General features: G+C 34.4%; 2 protein-coding genes across 4 annotated transcripts in view; both read right to left on the minus strand.

Annotated features, from left to right (window-relative positions):
* The window catches only part of LOC128211181 (probable ATP-dependent RNA helicase DDX56), a 46,032-nt gene that overhangs the window by 1,638 nt on the left and 22,761 nt on the right, over positions 1-21,633 (minus strand). Inside the window, exons 14-16 of the mRNA XM_052915636.1 lie at positions 13,585-13,674; positions 11,464-11,569; positions 7,270-7,376 (exon numbers count right to left, since the gene is read on the minus strand). Coding sequence (XP_052771596.1) covers positions 7,270-7,376; positions 11,464-11,569; positions 13,585-13,674 — 303 coding nt within the window. The remainder of the gene's footprint in view (positions 1-7,269; positions 7,377-11,463; positions 11,570-13,584; positions 13,675-21,633) is intronic.
* Positions 13,972-18,070, minus strand: LOC128211182 (uncharacterized). 3 transcript variants are annotated; one of them, XM_052915638.1, is made up of 5 exons: positions 17,933-18,070; positions 17,576-17,820; positions 16,382-17,253; positions 16,133-16,148; positions 13,972-15,482 (listed from the first exon to the last, which is right to left on the minus strand). In XM_052915638.1, the coding sequence occupies exon 5, from the start codon at positions 15,215-15,217 to the stop codon at positions 14,246-14,248; it is 972 nt and encodes a 323-aa protein (XP_052771598.1). In that variant the 5' UTR covers positions 15,218-15,482; positions 16,133-16,148; positions 16,382-17,253; positions 17,576-17,820; positions 17,933-18,070; the 3' UTR covers positions 13,972-14,245. The 3 variants fall into 2 exon arrangements, with proteins under 3 accessions (XP_052771598.1, XP_052771597.1, XP_052771599.1); XM_052915637.1 differs by lacking the exon at positions 17,933-18,070 and having other exon boundaries at positions 17,576-17,924.

The raw sequence follows: 21,633 nt of genomic DNA on the forward strand, positions 1-21,633 counted from the left end.
TTGCTCAAACTCACCTACCTCGACTTCCTCAGTGGCTTCCTCAGTGGCTTGATATGGATGTAAAGGAACAATTTTATTCTATTAATGTTAGCATTACCGCTTGGCTCAAATTTCCCGAGGCTCGAGGTATTTTCGCCAGTGCCTGGGAGTTTTAGCCAAAGGGGTTTGACTGTATTGGTTGATGGAACAGACCCTAGGCACGTTTTCATAGCCTCGCAATGTGGACACAAGTATTGGAGATAGTTTCATCAAGTATTATAAGAGCAGTTTTGTTTCAACAATGAAGTACTATTGTTGAAAATCTCTCCTATGTAAGAAAACATTCCTTGGGGTTCTTGATGCAAGCTTCCAGAGATTTCAAACCTGGACACTTACTTAGAATACAACCTACATTGACAGCCAATGAAATTGCCGATAGGTAATCATTAAGTACTAGGCTTAATCATTAAGAATTCCAACTTTCTTACAGGTGTTTTAAGGTCCGCCCACTGCCACTCACCCCATACACAATCCCTGCGTCAGATTTTGCATTGACAATGCATCAGCAAATGAGGTTGTATTTTAAGTCAGTAAGATGACCCGAATTAAAATTTTGGGAAAATATTTTAATTCATGTCCTCTAACTATTACTTGGGAATGATTAATTAACAGTTTTAGTTATCTTCACAAAAGAGCAAAAGTGAAACATCATACCGTATATAAGACAGAAATTGTCTTACTTCTTCAGGTTTACCAATATGACCTTCCTTGAACTATATTTGAAAAATGCCTTTGATCATATTAACTTCGTCCAGGTGCATCTACCATGCAAAATTTGAGTCAAAGTATCAGATAAATTGTTCTCTAAAGGTTTTTCAAACCACAACAATCAAAGTGTAGTATGAACATATTACTTTAATGTCCATTGTTCACAGAATTTGGGATGAAAAATTACATGTTTTTTTTTTATTAAACTCAGATTTAAAACCCCATAAAAACCCTTCCTTGAAAAACAAACCACAATTTGTAAGAAGAAGCTTAAGTATGCCCCCATGGCTAAGCTACAATTGTCCTTTAACCTCATGGATAAGTAACAATTGTCCTTTTACCTCATGGACAAGCAACAATTCCCATTTAATCTCATGGATTAGCTTTAATTTTCCTTTAACCTCAAGTATTAAATGTAGCTACAATTCCTTTAACCTCATGGATAAGCTACAATTTTCCTTTAACCTCATGGATTAGCTTCAATTTTCCTTTAACCTCATGTATTAGCTACAATTCCTTTAACCTCATGGATTAGCTACAATTTTCCTTTAAGCTCATGAATAAGCTATAATTTTTTCTTTAACCTCATGGATTAGCTACAATTTTCCTTTAAGCTCATGGATTAGCTTCAATTTTCCTTTTACCTCATGGATTAGCTTCAATTTTCCTTTAACCTCATGGAATAGCTACAATTTTCCTTTAACCTCATGGCTTAGCTTCAATTTTCCGTTAACCTCTTGGAATAGCTTCAATTTTCCTTTAACCTCATGGATTAGCTTCAATTTTTCTTTAACCTCATGGAATAGCTACAATTTTCCTTTAACCTCATGGATTAGCTTCAATTTTCCTTTAACCTCATGGATTAGCTTCAATTTTCCTTTAATCTCATGGAATAGCTACAATTTTCCTTTAACCTCATGAATTATCTACCTCTTGGATTAGCTCCAATTTTCCTTTAACCTCATGGATTAGCTACAATTCCTTTAACTACATGTACATGTATTAGCTACAATTTTCTTTTAATCTCATGGATAATAGCTACAATTATCCTTTTACCTCATGGATAAGCTACAATTATCCTTTAACCTCATGGATTAGCTACAATTATCCTTTAACCTCATGGATTAGCTACAATTCCTTTAACTACATGTACATGTTTTAGATACAGTTTTCTTTTAATCTCATGGATAATAGCTACAATTATCCTTTTACCTCATGGATTAGCTACAATTATCCTTTTACCTCAAGGATAAGCTCCAATTTTCCTTTAACCTCATGGATAAGCTACAATTATCCTTTAACCTCATGGATTAGCAACAATTATCCTTAAATCTCATTGATTAGCTATAATTATCAATTTACCTTATGGATAAGCTACATTTTTTCTTTTTTTCCTTTTAACTCATGGATAAGCTACAACTTTCCTTTAACCGATACCTTTTTTAATTGAGAACCTATTAGTTTTTTTCTAGACTTCTTTGATTTGTCAATGGATAAATATTTAAACAACTATTATATTTCAATATAAGTTACTCAAGCAATAAAGAAATTTCATTTAGAACTTACAAACTGCGCCACAATTATGATCATTGAACTCATGCTATGTAAACATTGCTTTCTTTCCATATTGAAGAAAAAAAAATATCAGTAAATGATCAGATTTGCTGAGATGTACCCTATTTATACTAACCTATTAATACTCATATTGAAGTAAAACTCTTATAATATCACTTAATTTGAAAGTACTGAGATGTAATAGGAGCCCTTTTTGTAGACATTTGAAAAGCATAAATACATTAAACCCCTTGGAGTCTTAATGAATGCCTTTATAATAGTGCAACAATAACCGTCAATCACATCGTTACCGAAAATCTAGAACACGCATGACGTAAATGAAATTCAGCATACAATACAAATATGAATTCACTTATTTTTCTGACCCAGTTTTGTTTCAGTACTTTACCCTCCATGCTCAGACTACCCTAGGTCCCGCTGAGCCCGTAAAAGCCTGCACTTGAGTGATCCTCTTAAAACACAACTCCTTGTGCAAATAGTTACCCAATATCTGCGCAACAATGAGTAAGGCAAAGCGAATGGATTTTTTTGGCTTATTATCATCATGATTTCTGTTCTTGAAGGGAAAGTTTTTGTTAAATTGATAACTGTGTATACATTTCGCTGTTATAGTTTCAAGTTCTGTGATCATTACTGTGAGAACATAATTACGACTCTGATAAAATCTATTTGTACATTAACTTGTTTAAGATAGTCATTGGGAATAAGCTGTGAATATTGATTAATGAAGAGATATCAGGATACATCAACTATGTAGGCGCAAATATTTGAACTAGTGATGGATGACATACAGCTAATGCAAGAGACCATCCTCGTTCATTCTACATTTAAATACATAAAAACTTATAATCTTCCTTTAGTATGTTCACTAATTTTGCAGTCAATGGTATATAAGTCATACCAATTTTTTTAACAAACTTAGTGGAGGACTTAACTTCATGTTGTGACTTACAATAAATCAAGGGTCTGGGCTTAGCAGTTTCAGACAAGAAGATTTTCAAAGATTTCCCTATTATAAGTGTCAAAACTTGTTATTTCGAAGTCCTTTGGACCTCAAGAATTACTTTGAGAAAACGAACATTCAAGATAACCGAAATACAAACAGTGTGTAGAACTAAACCCAAAATATTCAAAAAAGTTTGACATAACTAGAACATTGAGATAACAGAGTATGACATAGTGAGTTCTCACTGTATATAACTATGAAATAAACATGTCACTCCTGGAGTGGGGCCAGTTTTGACCCCAGGGGCATAACTTGAACAAATTTGTTTTATCTTTTGGTTGTTGTGGCAACCAGACTTCTGATTGGAATTAAACAAATTTGAAAGGGCACCACCCAAGGAACAACCCTGTGAAGTTTCATGAAAATTGGCCAAGTGTTTAAAGAGAAGAGATGTTTTTTTAAAGCAAATGTTGACGCCTGACGATGGACACCAAACAAAGACCGATCACAAACAACAAAGTGGCAAGGCACATACACATTTGGTAGCTTTAGAAGCTTAATGATACAATAAATGATGCCATGGTGTTATTCATCATTAAGAATAGGTTATTGTTTATTTCGAAGCCTTAGTGGACATGAAACGTCCAAGCCAAGAGCATCTACTATATATACTATAGCATCCCTTTGGTAAAAAAAATAATTTCAACCATTATAACACCCATAATTGTCATGGGCTTCTCATTTTACACTGTTAAAAGAAATATGTTCAAATTCTACCCGGTATTTTTTTACCATTCACAATATATAACAAGAACCTAAAAAACAGATATTTTTTCTGTGGCCTGCTGATAAATCAAGTACCAATTTATTATAGCTGACAATATATTGTTTGAGCATGCTTGCTGACAGGGAAATAAAACATGCAGTTTTTAAACTAAGGAGAACATAAACCTAAATCAATAGTCCTTATATAATTTTCATTATTCAAAAATATCTTTTAAAATCGAATGATGCACTTTAGCGTTCTGTTTATTTTTCGGCAAGTGATTTCATTAGCAACTCTGTTTGCACCTGATAAGACATTGACTTGACATCTTTAACGACTTAACCATATCATAGCATTAAAGTGACACTCTTACTGATGTCATATGGTGGGAATGGACTGTTGCAAAGTTTGTTTAAACTGATTATTTTATTTATTTTGTTTAAATTGATTATTTCATTAATTTTAACAATTTAACACCAAGAAGAAACAGTCAAATACTAATCTAAACATATTTTTCTATCTGCAATTACGAGCCTTAAATCACATTCAATTTGAAAAAAAAGTTAGTGATATTTTTTAGGTAAAATAAAGAATTTTCTGTCAAATGTTCAAGTAATTTTGAAAGTAGATCTCTCTCTGAAACTCCTAGTGACGATTTATTCTTATTGCAAGCTGTTTTTTATATAACAAAAACTTTTTTTACATCTATAGAGTTTTTGCTTAAGAGTTATAGAAAGATGAAACACACTTTCTAGTTTTGAAACCCTAATCTGCCCCTATGGAGACCAGCATGAGTACCCTTCTGCCTTCATAGAATTAAATGCTTAAGTTAAAAAAAATACTTTTTTTTGTTTTAATTAAAACTTAAACTACGATATAAATACATATACACTTTACATATTTGGCACTTGAAACCTAATATATTACTTCAAATCAAACACAATTCCAACAATTTCTGTGAAATTCATAACATCTTAGTTCTTCACAGCCTTATACAATGTGCCCTTTAAACCCATATCTGACCCAGTCCCTTACAAAGCCTGGCTTAAACCTTATGTCCGTATTACAGAAGCATCTTACAACAATATTAAAATGTTTTAACCTTAGATCGCAAAATATGGAATATCATATTTCTCAAAACAAATCTGATTTAATTTATAACAAATTAAGTTTCCATATTTCAAATGCAGAATTTATACTAACCATAACACTTTCTAGGAGTGAAATAAAACAGATAAAGAAATTGTTGAATTTAAGGAAATGGTACATTAATTTTACTTGATATGCTTTTGTAATATGGCCCAAGTCTGATGAAGTATAATATAATTTAATTCTGCAATTACTGATAAATGGTCGGCAGAGTGTGAGGCTATGTGCAAATGAAACAGTTGAAAAATCCTACAAAGCGTGAGAGAGTGTATTTAAACTCCACATACATCATTTACGTAAACTGACTAGGGCAAGGTATTAACAGATGACTCTTGTCCAAAATACGGGTATGCACGACACTATTTGCTTTAGAGACGATATCTATCAGTGATTTATACTATAAATGCATTATCAATTGGGTCAAATATGGACAACGAATTGTCATTTATCAAATTTATCACCTTAATTATACCCGAATATTTACATCATATGTCAGCCCTTATCAATAACTATCCTAACAACACATACAAATAAACAGTTGCGTTTAAATGTTTTCATTTTGTTATGGATGCAACAGGAACTGTGATATAACATCGTAATGATGGTTGTTATTTACATCAACTGTTTTCTTTGCTGAATAGTTTAAAACTTGTAAAACACAAAATTGATGACAGAGTAATTTTCTCCAATCTATAAACTTGACGAGACAGACATTAAGCGAGTTTAAAATACCGGGTAGTAATTTAACATATAAAATACTAAGTACATATTATAAAATACTAAGTTCAATGACCGCCAAACTGATCCAAATCAAACAGAATTTTTTTGAACGGATCAAACATTTTCAATATTTGCCATCGGATTGAATAAACTTAGTCTTCTTTAGATATCTTAAGAAAAGACATTTGTGCAATGGGTCAATACAATTGAAGAAGGTGAGAGAGTGGTCTAGTGGTATAGGTGTCCGCCTCTCACCTTAGAGGTTGTGGGTAAGATCCAAACCAGGGTGAGAGTGGTCTAGTGGTATAGGTGTCCGCCTCTCACCCAAGAGGTTGTGGGTAAGATCCCCACCAGAATGAGAGTCATTTAGTGGTATAGGTGTCCGCCTCTCACCTTAGAGGTTGTGTGTAAGATCCAAACCAGGGTGAGAGTGGTCTAGTGGTATAGGTGTCCGCCTCTCACCCAAGAGGTTGTGGGTAAGATCCCCACCAGAATGAGAGTCATCTAGTGGTATAGGTGTCCGCCTCTCACCTTAGAGGTTGTGTGTCAGATCCAAACCAGGGTGAGAGTGGTCTAGTGGTATAGGTGTCCGCCTCTCACCCAGGAGGTTGTGGATTCAATCCCAACCAGGGTGGGAATGGTCTAGTAGTATAGGTGACCACCTCTCCCCTTAGAGGTTGTGGGTAAGATCCCAGTAAGGGTAAAAGTGGCCTAGTGGCATAAATCTCCACCTCTCACCCAAGAGGTTGTGGGTTAGATCCCAACCAGGGTGCGAGTGGTCTAGTGGTATAGGTGTCTGCCTCTCACCCAGAAGGTTGTTGGTTAGATCCCAACCAGGGTGCGAGTGGTCTAGGTGTCTGCCTCTCACCCAAAAGGTTGTGGGTTCAATCCCAACCAGGGTGCAAGGGGTCTAGTGGTATAGGTGTCCGCCTCTGACCTAAGAGGTTGTGGGTTCAATCCCAACCAGGGTGCAAGGGGTCTAGTAGTATAGGTGTCCGCCTCTCACCTAAGAGGTTGTGGGTTCATTCCCAATCAAGGTGAGAGTGTTCTAGTGGCATAGATGTCTGCCTCTCAAATAAGAGGTTGTATCGACCCGAGAGTGGTCTAGATGTTCGCCTCTCAACTAAGTTCGCCTCTCAACTAAGAGGTTGTGGGTTTGATCATTATCAGGGTGAGAGGTGTCTAGTGGTTAAGATGTTCGCCTCAATATGAACACCAGTATTGGTTTTTATGCGGGAAACAGAATAAAGCGGGATTCAACAAGCTATCAGCTATTGTCACAATCTGGCTCAAACAATTTAGTATAAATTAGTATAAACTAATATGGTCTTTCAATCAGAGAAGTTAGAGGTGATGAATAACTTGCCTTGAACTTCATTTGACCCTCTGTGGGTCCCTGTTTCCGTGCATTTCCCCGGCGCGACTTTTTACTGCCTCGCCCCTTCCCCGCCAACCTCTGTAGTGTGGCCGGAACTGAAACAGATGATCACACATGTGATAGGATAATTGAATTGCATTCTGGGTATAAAATTGTCCTTATTCTCACAGCAAGGGCTGCAACTATTCACTGAAATAATAATATAAGATTTTTGACTGAAACCTGGATTATTTTAAGGATGAAAAAGAAAACATACTTTATAAATTGGAGAAGCTGTATACCTTAACTTCACTTTCAGCTTTTTTTAAAAGGCCTATAACTATTAGGCTTTCCGTAATTTTTAAGTCATGCTGTAGCTAGTAGCTTACTATTAAATACATTTAGTGGTCGACATTATAGTTTGTCCAATGAGAAAGCAGTAATTTCTCCAGTTTTCTAATACATTAATTTCAGTACATCAGCTGACAGCCATCATTAATTTTAACCGGGTGAATCAGTTCATAAAAACAGGCTGGCCCAGTAAAGATGTTTTTATGTTCTAACACAAAATAAATGGTTATTTGACTGCATCTCATCAAACCATTTATTTTTGTACATTCAAGCAATCTTTAACCATTACTTAATGCCAAATGGATAGCAAAGTCACTATACTGAAACAGCTTGTATACACTTGAATCACTGAGAAAAGTTTGAATAAATTCATTAAGAAAACACATCGAGTTGTTTACATGACTGGTAATGAACATTTTGATGTAATACAATTGCGAAAATTTATAATTATGTAGTATAATAGAAGTGTTGCTTTGAATAAAATACAATGTCAGGCCCATACCTGATGCATTTTTAACAGTACACCTGAAAATGCTTTCATAAGTTTGCTCCAAATATGATATATGGGGTTAGAGCGGCAGGTGTCCCCTCTTGTTCGGTATTATTTTAGTCAAGTTCAAGCATTCTCACAATTCAAAATGCCGTATATTACATTTTTATATATAAACCATAAGCTTTGAAATTTCATTAAAATATACAGCACATGCCATTTCGGAGAAACCAAAAATTGTTTGAATGCGGAGCATGCCTAGGTATGCTCCTGAATAAATCATTTAACTGCAATTTATAACCGCCAAGAAAGTGCTTCAAAAACAAGAGAAGAAATTTGTCACGTTGACAGCTCATAGATGTATGCAACATCAGAATCTACACGTGCAGAAAAAAGAACATCCTTACATACATGATAATTGTAAACAAATGAATCATAACACAGCCTCATACAAATGAGATAACGCATAAACAATACCACCTTCTTAGAAATGAAGTTATTAGTCAGTCTGATTACACAATCACACGGACCTATAAACCAGTCCATGATAATATAATCTCAGGAACCTTTAAACCAGTCCCTGATAATATAATCTCAGGAACCAGTCCCTGATTATAAGCACGAGTTAAAGATGAGTCTAAGCGTAAATTAAAACATAAACAAAAAACTAGGCAATAATTCCATTTTCTTGAAAATTAATAATACAAATAAAATTAATCGGCATTGGCGGATTTTTTTTTACTATTATTATTATGTTTTTCTACAAGAATAAAATATTTATCAAAAGCAAAATCAAAACAAAGACATGAGACTCTCAATGTTATACATTTCATAGAAAACAGAATAAACACAATCTTAAAGCTGCTCTCTCACATATTGACTGATTTGACAAATTTTCAATTTTTATCTCAGAATCAGCTGATTTTGGAATCAATGCTTTCAATTCAGTCATATATGATAAATCACAATAGCATGATCAAAATTCTTTGGAATAATACCGAAAAATATCAATATATTTATTAATGTGTTAGAAATGCTTTTGGCCATAAAACATCAAAGTTCTAATGTAAAATTCACAACTGCGATCTGATCTTTTGTCAGCAGTCTTATATCACAAATTTTCAGACATTGACTCACAATTGTGCTCATTCTAAAACAAAAAAAAATAAAAAGCTCTATATCTAAGAATGCAACTTTAGCACTTTAATAAAAGATCAACCCAGCAAAAATGTATGAATTGTTTTTATTAAAATCCGCAAGAGACAATCCTAGATATATAAGATTACATACCAACCTTAAAGAAATAATACTAATTATGCAACAATAACCTATTAATACTGTCCAAGGCCACTAGGTAAATAATAAGCTTGGATTATCCTGTTTCATGACTTATAAATACTTAAGGTATCTGACATCAAAGAATGTGAATTTTTGACATCAAGTGACCCATTTAATTTTTGTATCATTTGTAAGGATTTTTTATGTAGAGAATGAATATGTATATTTAACCCCAATATATAAATATATATATATAACAAACAAGTTTTTTAGGCCTTGAATGATAGCAGGTGTTTTTTTCACTTTCAATAGAGTGGTGGCAGGGCCCTTTGATAGGGGAAAATTTGCGCTGTTTTTGGAAAAAGGGGAAAAATACTAACATAATTTGTATAAAGTTCGCTATATGACAGGTGTGTTAAAATCTAATAATAATTAGATTATAACCTACAATGAAATTGCATTCCAGCCTACAATAAATACTATGCTAAATCTTTAAGAATTGTAGTTTTACAACTTAAAAGGCAAGAGGTCAAAATTTGGTTCTCAGCCTTTACAATCCTTATTAAAAACATTTAATTCATATTGATAAAATCTTAATGACTTAGAAAAGCTGGTTCACTCGCTACAATAAGCCCACCTTTCATCATTGTTAACATTTTACATAATATGTTTAAACCAATTCTTTGATCTGTGAAGAAGTCAAAAACTGGAACTTCACTTATTTTACTAATGCAGAAGAAAAATAATCAGGTATTAGAAAATTTAATTATTTACTAATAAATAGAGAAATTGTCAAATCAGCCATAAATTCTTGTTCTAACAAATTAAATAAGATTAAGATTACATGAGTACGGGTCAAAAGAAGTACATGATCTTCGTAACAACAGCTTATATTCCGCCTGCCACATAAGATTTGAGGCATCCTAAAGGGAGGGTATTATGGTGTGAAATGGAGTGAGCGAAATAAAAACTACTTGAATGTATAAAATGCAGACAATAAAAAAATAGAATTGTTTAGGCAAATATGAAAGTAAAATTACAACAATATTCAGGTGCAGATCCTGGGTTTGGTCTTAGAGGGGGGCGCGAATCTTTTGGGAGCAACTATGGACATGCACCCCTCCCATAGAACCAAAAAATATGTCGTCTAAATGTGGATAGGGTGGTTTGGGGGTTCTCCGTCAAGAATTTTGCTATATTAGTCTGAAAATTAATGTTGCAGTCTGGTGTATTTTATTTATATTTTTTTTCTAATGATATGAAAAAGGTCACTCATGACAATTCAAGGTCAAGGGGAGGGCAGCTTGGGGTGCTCTTCACATAAATCCCCAAGCGTTGTAAGAGTATTGTTCTCTTACCATAAAAAGGTGTATTATTCTAGTCACTACTTACCTAATAGAAATAGTTTCCACCGTAAGTAAGATATGCCCATGAAATGCAAGGCTCAAATCCTTGACCTAGTACATTGATTTTGACCTTGAACTGGTCCACCTCTAGAATGAGCTCTACACATCGCCTTGATAAGTAGAGTGTGTGACCAAGTTTCATAAAGCTCCTTCCATAGCCAAAGGAGATATAGAGCCAACACCAATATCTTACAGACTGAACATGAATAGAAAGACAGTATTCCTACTCCCTGGGGGATATGAAATGTGTAAACAAGAACAGTGAGCACCTTATGGGGAGGTTTTATGCTCATCTGTTTTATTAAGTTGATCAACGCATAACTCTGGACAATTTTTAAAAAAAAGAATGGGACTTGCTACACTGGGGAATAATGATATTTTGTGCCAAGTTTCATGATTATCATTATCAACAGTTTCCGAGTTAAAGGGGCCAAATAGGTTGATGTTATGATAAAACTAAAGTAGTTTTGACCATTGACCTCTAGATGTGTCCTAAAGCTTGACCAATAGACCTAGCACTGGCTTGCATTACCATCCAGCCATGATGAACATGTGTTTCAAAACACAAGACCCCAATATAAAATCTATATTAATAGAAATAGACATTTGCAAGTTTTGTGGCAATGTCGTATGAAACAACTTGTCATTATAAGCTACAAAAAGAATTGTAATACTCACTAAGATAGTCTGGAACATGTTTCATGTGCGGCTGGGACTTGACAGTGTGGAGGTTCTTGTCATGTCGAAGAATCTGCAGGTCCCGTGGGTTGTCCTCAAAATGACTCTGAAAATATTAAACCTGTCAATAAATGCTGAGTCAAGGGAAACTAGATGCCAATAGAGGTACTTGTGGGAATTATGTCCAGAGCATACTCTAGTTAGATTTATGTTGGAAGATTTCTGGAGTTCCTTTTATAGCGACAATAGAGAGGTGGCATCATAGCGGTTACAACAGTAACCAAGACATCATCTAAGATGGCCACCATTTTCTCAGCCCATGACAATTCCTACTTCATTTATTATAACCATTAAATGCAAACATCACCGCCATTGCCCATCTATTTGTCTATTTGTTTTATAACTACCTGTAATAAATAATAAGCTTTAGTTATGGGCATTGCCTTCGATGTGCGTAAAATCACTGGTAACAATTGTACAAAGTTTCATATAAATATCTTGAATTTTTGTTTTAAAGTTATGACTGTTTAAGTCTTAGCACAACTGTTTATGCTCAATTTTTGAACAACTGTTTTCAGGTGATCAAGGGGCATAACTCAAGCACTTTTTTGCCACAGTAACAGGCCTTGCTACATATATGTATATTGCCATCGATAACATGTGTATTAATGTATCAATTGTTTTGAGAAATGATGCATTGATGACAATTGGTGACAGCTGGGCTATGACAATTTGTACCTAGCTCTTTTTTTTCAAAACAAAAATATAAAACAGAACAAAACATCTGTTAAGTTTCATTATATTAGTTCTTAAGGCCTAAATCTTCAGCACTTTTATAGTAGTCAGAATTAACAACACCCGGCAAGGCACTGCACTGGTTAAATGCTTTCCAGACTTGCTCAAATTTTGAAATTTTATAACAGGGCTTCTTGGAATTTCTTTTATGCATGGCATTAGAGTAAGAAGTTGTGATTGTTAATTTAAAAAGCTCCTTTCCATGTCTATTTCAGAGCTTGTTTATACTTATTATATAAGAGAGTTTACGATGTTAAGTTACATGTGTAAAGTGTAAAGAAAAATTAATATCTGTATCAAGTCAGATTATTTTAACACAGTACAATATTATTTTGCCAGAAGAAGAGATGGATGCAGATCACATCAAACAAGGACAAGATGGCAGGAACTCGTAAAGGCAAATAGCGCAAAACATGGCCATGCCTAAATCCTTTGACGTATAAGGCTTTACTGTATAGGTAACATCTGCATTTGCACATGTAAGACTTGCATAATTGTCGACAGAAAGCAGATGGCAGTTACATATTACAGTATCATTAAAATATGTAAAAGTGTGAAGCAATGTAACTGTCCTGAGGTATGAAACAATACCATCTGGGCCCAATTTCATAGAAATACTTGTAGTTTTGTACAGTTTTATCCAGGTTTTTTAAAAGGACAAGGTGCTGCAGAAAAGGGACAGTGTGCTAAAGGAAGGGGCGCATTTTTTCAGGCTGTAAGAAATTGAACAATTAAAATTTCACTGAAAATGTTAGGAATTATACTAAATTGAAGGTTTCAAATGCCAAATATGTTAAGTTTATATGAATGTTTAATATTTTAATTTTCTTGAGTATTTTAATTCAATGAAGACAGAAGGGTGACCATACTGGTCTCCATGAGGGCAGAAGGGTGTTACTAAAAAAGGACAGGGTGTAGGACCCTTAAGCTAAAATGCTATATTTTCACAACTAAGAATAATCTTTAAATATTGTTTGAAATGTACAAGGACAGAAAATGCATGGTTATTTTCATCTCTTTTTTATGTATTTATCAATATTATAAAGCAAAAATAAGTGTATGCTATTTAAATAAGACCATTAACTATGCATACTGTTGTCAAAACTGTCAATCTGTGAAAGTGCAGGTCCAACATCATCATCTGTTACTTTTGAAGTTTTCTTTAAGTACTGGGTTGTACTCACAGAATTTTCTAAAATTTTTTGGCCAAAATCATATTGTGGCTCATTTCCTTCTGTACACCAGTATTTATATCTGTATATCAGTTAATTGTTGCAGCCTTATGTTTAACAGACTTATATGTATCTAAGGGAGTTGATATGTTACCTTAAGTTTCTGTGAGTTAAGGATCTCCTGTTTAATTTCCTTGAGTCGAGCCTCCCTGATCGCCACTCGTGTAACAGCCGCCATCGCGTCCTGTAACAAGATATTCTTAATGCATGGGTGAAAGTTGAAAATTTTCAAAATACTGAAAATCAAAGCTGGGGGCCAGGAATAAAGCATTTTATAAACACCTTTCAAAGCCTTTCCTGACTTTAAATCAGTCAAATCTATGTTGTATATTTATGATATTTCTGGCAGCTTTTGTTAACATACATAAGACCCCTGACAAAAACATCCCTCAATACTTAAATTCTTGCTCATTAATCAATAATTCATTTAACTCTGTAACTCATTCAATAAACGTTAAAAAAGAAGAAAAAAGAATAGAAATTAAGATTTATATTATATTTTTATCAAGTTAAACAGCACATTTAATAACTTGTACATACACAAACATATATAAAATACATACAACAATATTGCTAAGAAAATATTTACAAAATATTACAAGTCTCTAAACTAAATGTTCACTGGTCTGCCTATATTTCTTTTCCACTGGGTGTCCCCAACAGAATCACTAGTGGATATAAAATTTATACAAGATATTGTTAAAAGCATTTACAAAATATATCAGAGTCCCTAAACTGAATTTTTGATGGCCTGTCTATATTGATTTAATTCGTTTCCACTGGTGTCCACAACTAGAACCACTAGTGGCTTTCCTTTTTCTGTTGACTATTCTGTTTTTCAGTCTCACTAACTTGGCTATTCTACTGGCTTTCTCCAATTTCAGCATTTGAATAGAGCTGTTCAATTTCTCTGTCCTTTTCTTTTCCACTTCTTCCCTTTTTCTTTTCAGATAGTCTTGATAAGATGCATATGCATTTATGCAAGCTTTTATCATACTTCTACTAACTCTCATTTTAGTGCTTTTTTCAGCTCTTCTCTTTAGGGAAGTCTTCACAATGGCCACAGCTTCATAGTTGACCACTGTTAGCTGGGTCCTGTCTTTTTCTATGATATCATCCATGATATTAAATGTGGATTCAATCAAAGGTCCGCTAAAGATGGTCAGTAGAGCCATAACAAGCTTCTTCAGCATTGGGTAGCGGACCTCTGTGAAAGTTTTTATTTTGAACACTTTGGTCCAGAAGCCAGTATCAATTCTGTCCTCCTCATTGAACTCCGACCTCACATCCTTCACTTGTGGATCAACACAGTACTTGTCAATCTCTTCAGCTAGATGCCCATTCTGTTCGTCAGAAAACACATTTGGCAAGCAACTAGCTAATCGCTTTAAGGCACTAGAGGTTTGACTGTGGTTACCTAAGTCTGGGTCCAAGGCAGTCATCCAACGCAGTGTTTTGTTGTCAATTGGCATTTTTAGCTTTTTTTTGGCAGCCATGACATACCCATGTCGGAGGTTAGCATACAGATTTTGAACCCAGTGCCTGCATGATTTGTCTATTCTTGCTTTGTTGAGTTCAGTATATGCATATTTCCCTACACCAATACCTCTGTCCGGTTTCTGGAGAGTTCTGTCAGTGACATCTAATTTCATCAACTTAGTGATACTGTCTGGAATTTTCTCAGGTTTCATAAACATTCCCAACAGTTCTGTGGCTACCTCTGTCATTCTAGTGTGAAGAGTGTGAATCAAGGGTTTTTCACTCTGGAACTGTTTCACAAACCCTTGAAACACATCCAGTAGACCCCTAAACAGATTGATCTTAACCAGTGTTTCCCTCCTATTATGGAAAAGACTGTCTAGGATCCGCTCCTTGCGCTCATTGCTCGTGACTGACTTGTGCTGCCTCTCCTGTGACAGCTGAAGAAGGATGATGGCTGCCTGTGCTTGGTCTGAGACATTGTGATCTTGAAAGATCTGGCTTATCAGCTGCCTAAAAACGTACATAAAGTCATTAAAGAAATTATAGATCAATAATATTTATAACCAGACCATGTAACCATCTTTTAAGTATATACTAGATATAAATCGCTTTAAAACATCATTAAGTTTAAATGTTGCTTGATCATGTGACATATCAAACATGTGTTATTTTAATCAATATATACATACATTCAGCAATAATATATTTTTATCCTTTTAAATATTTAAGGGAATTTATTAAATAAATAAGCCTTTTCTGTTATCTTTTTTTGTATTCTTATTAAGCATTTCTTAACTCTGTATAAAATTTTACAATAAGCTAACTACATATAGAGAGGTTAGTAATTACAAACTATAAAAGCGTATGTCAATTTGAACTAAAAGGCAGACTATAAATGAAGAAGAAGACTATAAAAGCAGCAACCACAAATATATTTTAGGAGTCTAGTACTATATATATATATAATATGCACAAATATGTTAAGGATACAACATACAACTTGTAGCTTTTCAAAACTATTCTTAGTATTTAAACACCATTTTAATAATTCATTATATATGATCATCATTTTTGCGTAACTGTACAAATTTTCACACAAATATGTTTTCTTTTAATTCAAACAGTATTCAAAAGCCACAAGTTACAGTAGATAATCTCACCTTTACAATTGGCGAACTGTATACATGTAAAATATTCAATCATCTATTTAGTTACTATCAAAGCATGACAACTAAGTCTGACAGCTTCATGTAAACAAAAACAAACAATAAACAAGTGAAAAGTTTACATATGCCATGGATGATTGTATCCAGAGCAATGGAATTCACTAAAAACTTAAGGATGTATTAGCTTTTAACCACTTATGTTATTAACTTATATTTAAGGACAAATTTATGTTAAACAATCACCTGTATCCCTCCTTTTCTTCTTCTGACAGGAAGCCATAATAGTAGACAGTCAGCGAATCAACGCATTCCATTAGCCTTGATGCCACAGCGTTCATCTGCAGAAACCGACTTGAAATTGGTCTAAAGAGGTGCTTTGGAGTTTGCACATTCATCAGGCTCTGTACTTCACTGAATATCTCTTGTACTTTTGGAGACTCTTCAATGTCATAATACAAGTCAGATGAAAACATTGGTACACCCTGGTCAACACAGTTGAGTAGGGTTTTCGCGACATTGTTCACCATGTGCACTGTGTCACCACTGATATCAAGCAGGTTGGGATTTTTCTGTCTGATAAGTGTTTCAACACCTCCTCGTACTCCCCTCATTGTTGAACAATTATCCATTAAAACACTTACTACCTAAGTCCATTCAATAGCATATTCAGCCAATATACTTTCAAGGGATTTCAAGATATTGGCTGCAGTCGCTAAGTTCTGCTTCCTGGATCCCAGATGAGCAATTTCAATTTTCCCTGTCTCTTCGTCAAAGTATTGAATGAGCACATTCAATATCTTGTCATTATTGTTGTTTGTGGCCTCATCACAATTTAATGACAACACCTGGCCTTTCAATTTATCTTTTAGTTCTTCCTTCAAACTTTTTGCAACGCCATGTGTGTTTATGTAAGTAGCACTAGTCTTAGAAATGGTGGTCTTGTCTAGTGCTTGTTTGTCTTGACTCAACCGTTTTGCAAACTCTAACAGCTCTGGTGCCAATGTGAATGGCAGGCAATGTTCACTCAGGAAAGATGCTGTAATGGCACGTTGCTTGGCGACCCTGTCTAGCATAGACTCAGACTGCTTACTGGCTTGTGAAGACCCAGGCAGGACCTAAAAATATATAAGATAAATCTCACCTTGCTGTGTCACCATCAAATATGACTTTATGTCTTAACCTAATTTACCTCAAACATTATCAATAAAAATATTTTTTTTTTCATTTTTGTACAGGTCTCAAATTCTTTAGATAGGGAACTCCTAATGGTCACCAAATAAGAAAAATAAATAAATGAGTGTCATGATGATTATAAGTACTAGTGTCATTGTAACACATTTTGTATTTACTACACTACTGATTAAAAATAAAACATACTGAAAGTGAAAATACAACTAATAAAAATGATATTAATATATATAGTAAACACTATTTTACCGTATTGGTTTTCACTACCCTATGGTTTTTCTGATGGTTTGCATCTTCGCAATGAAGTTTGAGTGCTTTCTTTCCGTTTGATTTGTAGTTGATTGTTTTCCCACACAGACTGCAAAAAGCCACACCACATACTTCTATCTTTTGGAGCCAATCGGACCATTTCACACCCTTCGAATCGACTTCTGACAGCCATTGCCACCTCCATTTGTTTTTCGCAGGCTGTTCAAGCTCTTTAGTATTATACCCTGGGGGTAGAAACTTCATTGTTCAATTTTGACAGCAGTATTTCGATTAATTTTTTTGTTTACTTTTGCTTCCAATTTGCGGTAAGTCGTAAAAGTCGTAAAGGGTACTGACCGTAAGTCCTCGGCGAAAACTGGCCTTTTCCGCCATCAAAGTTTTTGTTAGCGCGGAAACTTCCGAGGTCACTCGGAGAAAATTGGAATTACAATGCTTTTTCACGAAAAGAAACAACTGTTTTCGGAAACATTCGGCTGATATCGCCGACAGAAAGTTACTGCTTATGTCAACGCTATTTATAGAACGAAATTGGAAAACCAGCAATTTAACTTGGTTTTGTCTTCGATTTTGAGTGGATCGCGATGTTGATGGTGGATGATGGGGTACCCCCCCCCCCCCCCCCCCCCCCGAAAAACTCACCGGATTTACACGTTTTGGAAAAATGACCCCTGAGAAGACCGAAAATACGGAATTCCGTCTTAATACGGAAAACTTTCACCCATGTTAATGTACACGTTGCAGTTGAGTTTATAAGTTGTTTGCATAATTTCTGTTTAATTTGGTTGTATATCAAATATAATGGGTTTGCCAACACTTGCATAAATCACTTTCTTTGTGGTTTCGTGCAAGCAGTTTAAAACATGTACAATGTACACGTCATGACCAGGATGATGTAGCTTACAAAACAGTAGTTGACGGGTACACATGCCCTTACTAGAAGTACTGTTCCTCAACTTCCTGGTAAACAAAATTTCACAAAATGGTGAACTTTCTTTTTGATGGATTAACCAGTCACATATTCACACTTTAACATGAAACTAGCAGAACAAGCTATAGTCAAGTGTGTGTTGATTCTAGTGTCCCCCCTCCCGCTTCAATTTACTGGACTAAGAATTCTTGGTAAATGGAAATCTTTTCTCTGGACTTCTATCCGAAAGCGTCAAACCAAAAGACGTCCAAATATGGTACTAGTAGCTCCCTTGCCTGGTGCTTGGCATTTAAAGGGTAGTGCTTGGAAAATTGGTGTACTCAGTTCTGGTTCAACCCAGGAAAGTTGTACCCCATGTATCGATGCTTTACACTTGAGCACATTAAAGAACCAAGAGGTCTCTTTTCAAAGAGCTAGGGTATCGCACCCGGATCTCTTGTATTTTACTCTGTTTCTTCAAGTATAACAATAAATAAATTTGACTGCAAATTGCTGTCACTTCTATTTCATGTCACTTATGGAATTTAAACACAATTTAAGTCGTAATGACGTCATGGCGAGGTCATACCATAATGCAGCCAATGGGCGTGGGCAGACCTTGATAAACTCAAATAAACTCAATTTAACTGAGGATTCCCATCCTATATGGCAGGCAGGAAGGTAATTATACTAGCTGCTTGGTCAGAAAACTGGCCATATCAGCCCAAGCCTCGTGTTGGACTCAAACCTTCGACCTCCAACTTCGTGGGCAGACACCCTAACCACTTTACCACAATGGCGCAGTATTCAAATATAGGTAAAAAATGAATCCTGTCACTTCTCTGGTGCAGAAAATAGAAAAATAAAAAACGGTAGCTCAGTTTAGTCATTACAAGAGAATGTAGAACAGAATCTTTTATTATAACAATTAATTACCAAGATGATTCTCAAAATAGAAAATACACAATAAAACTTACAGAGACAATTTTGCAAAGAATTTGCGTTTGTCAGCAGATTCATCGGTTTCTATATGATATTAATTGGAAATGACTGCCAGCCTATTACATATATGTGGAATAATATACCCTTGAGGTGAATTTCATGAGGAAAGGCCATTACTGGAACTATTCCTGACTAAATGGGAATATGTGTCCGCTTTATGGTTCTGAAAATGTCTACCTAAATTCTATCATGGCTTTGTTAATGCAGACACTTGTGGAAAGATGGAATCAAATTGTCCTCGTATTCCTTAGTATCAAGTTTATATCTTTCAGTCTGAATATCACAATTTCTGGAGTTTTCCTGTTGTATAACTCCCATTAATATATAAAAATATATACATTTATCTGATGGGTTAATTTATGAGCTTTAAAAAATATCTATAATATCCATTAGGGATGGCAACGAGTAGTAAAATTGGTACTCGAGTACTCGGACAATCTTTCGATCGAGTACTCGGGTACTCGATTAGTCGGAAAAAATGAATTCATTTTTTAGAAAGACAAGATAGTTTATGCATGTATCGTTCATGACGTATATTGTGGCGTTGGTCGTATTATTGGACATTTTCATCTTTAAATTAGACTTTCATTATGTACTTTAACAGAAAATTAAATAAAAGGAAAACAAATGCTGTTTCATGCTTTTAATTTTGTCTTTTTCATTTCACTTTAATGATTTTATATAAGAATGCACTGCAAATTAGCTACAATAAAGTTGGAAAGTTCAACCCGGATTTTATTCGAGCGTCTAGATAGTCGAGATTTATAATGAACATCAATCAGAATTACTAATAGCATACATAAAAATAATGAACGAAATACTTCGTACAGTATTATTGTTGTTTACCTCATTAATATTCATGATTCTTGATTTAAGATATCAACCAATCAATTGTGATAAAAATTGCAAAAATATTCAAAATACACCCATTAAGAAATAAATGCTCATAATGGTCGCTACTGGTTCGCTCGTTAGCGTCCATTGTTTGGTGAAAGGTCTCTAATTGGTAAACAATAGAATTGTGTAGGTGAAAGTTCCGCTATCAAAACTTCGCTAATTGACATCATTGCTAACTGGAAATAGCGGCCCTTTGTTGACAGTTTGCAACTCTCAACTAATTTATTAGGGTCAATTGTGTACACAGATTAGAGGGACCTTAAATTGTCTTCTTGGCAACTAACCAGATCTGTTACTTCGTCTGTAAATCGTGTATTTTGTGATTTCTATATATATTTTTTACTCGAGTAGTGATTTGGTACTCGAGTACTCGGACGTTCGATCGAGTACTCGGGTACTCATTGCCATCCCTAACATCTATATATGGCAGATGTTATTTAAACCCATAAAAAGTAATGTATGGTATCTTTTAAAGGCGCACTATAAAGGTTGATGCAAATATATTTTTTAATTTAATGCATTATCATGTTAAACATATTTGGTTTTAATGACAAAAAGAAGAAAAAAAGGATATGATTTAGGTACAGAATTTTTTTTCTTAGCCGTTATAAATTTTTGTTTTTTTAATTAATAGTGGCCACAAATTCCACAATTAAAAAAGCGCCAAAACAAAGCTATTTTTTTTTTCATCTGTATCTAACTAATTTTTTTTGCATTATCACTAACGTGATAATGCATTAAAATAAAAAAAAGTTGTTTGCATCAAATCTATATTGTGTGCCTTTAAAAACTTATTCCATAATATATATTACATTATTTAGTGTCAAAAAATGAATGCAATGAATATTTCTCTTTACATAATACGAGTACATTAAATTTCAAAATTTCTTCATGCGCACACAAACACACACACAAATGGTTATTTTTTATAGTTATTTACCAGATATCAAAGAAACATCTAAATGGTTTATAATTGATATTTAAATACAAAGTCGTGTCAAAATTTAGCCAAATAACTCGTACCAGATATCACCATTGGTTGTTAGTCCTAGCACTGTGTGAGATTTTATTTGGACATTTACAATGAAACAGGCTCAAGAGAGTAAAACTAAATTTCCTTAAACTAATGGTATGAACATGTGTCATGCACACCTGCTGAAACGATTTAAACACTATTTAAATAAAACATCCAGTAGTCAAGAATAAGGCACTTACAGGGTAAAAAATGAAA

The sequence above is a fragment of the Mya arenaria genome, chromosome 12, assembly GCF_026914265.1.
Source record: "Mya arenaria isolate MELC-2E11 chromosome 12, ASM2691426v1".
In the NCBI taxonomy this organism is placed as follows: Eukaryota; Metazoa; Mollusca; class Bivalvia; order Myida; family Myidae; genus Mya; species Mya arenaria.

Coding starts and splice junctions, on each gene's coding strand:
- LOC128211182 (XM_052915638.1), bottom strand. CDS start 15,217: ATGACAGAGGTAGCCACAGAACTGTTGGGAATGTTTATGAAACCTGAG.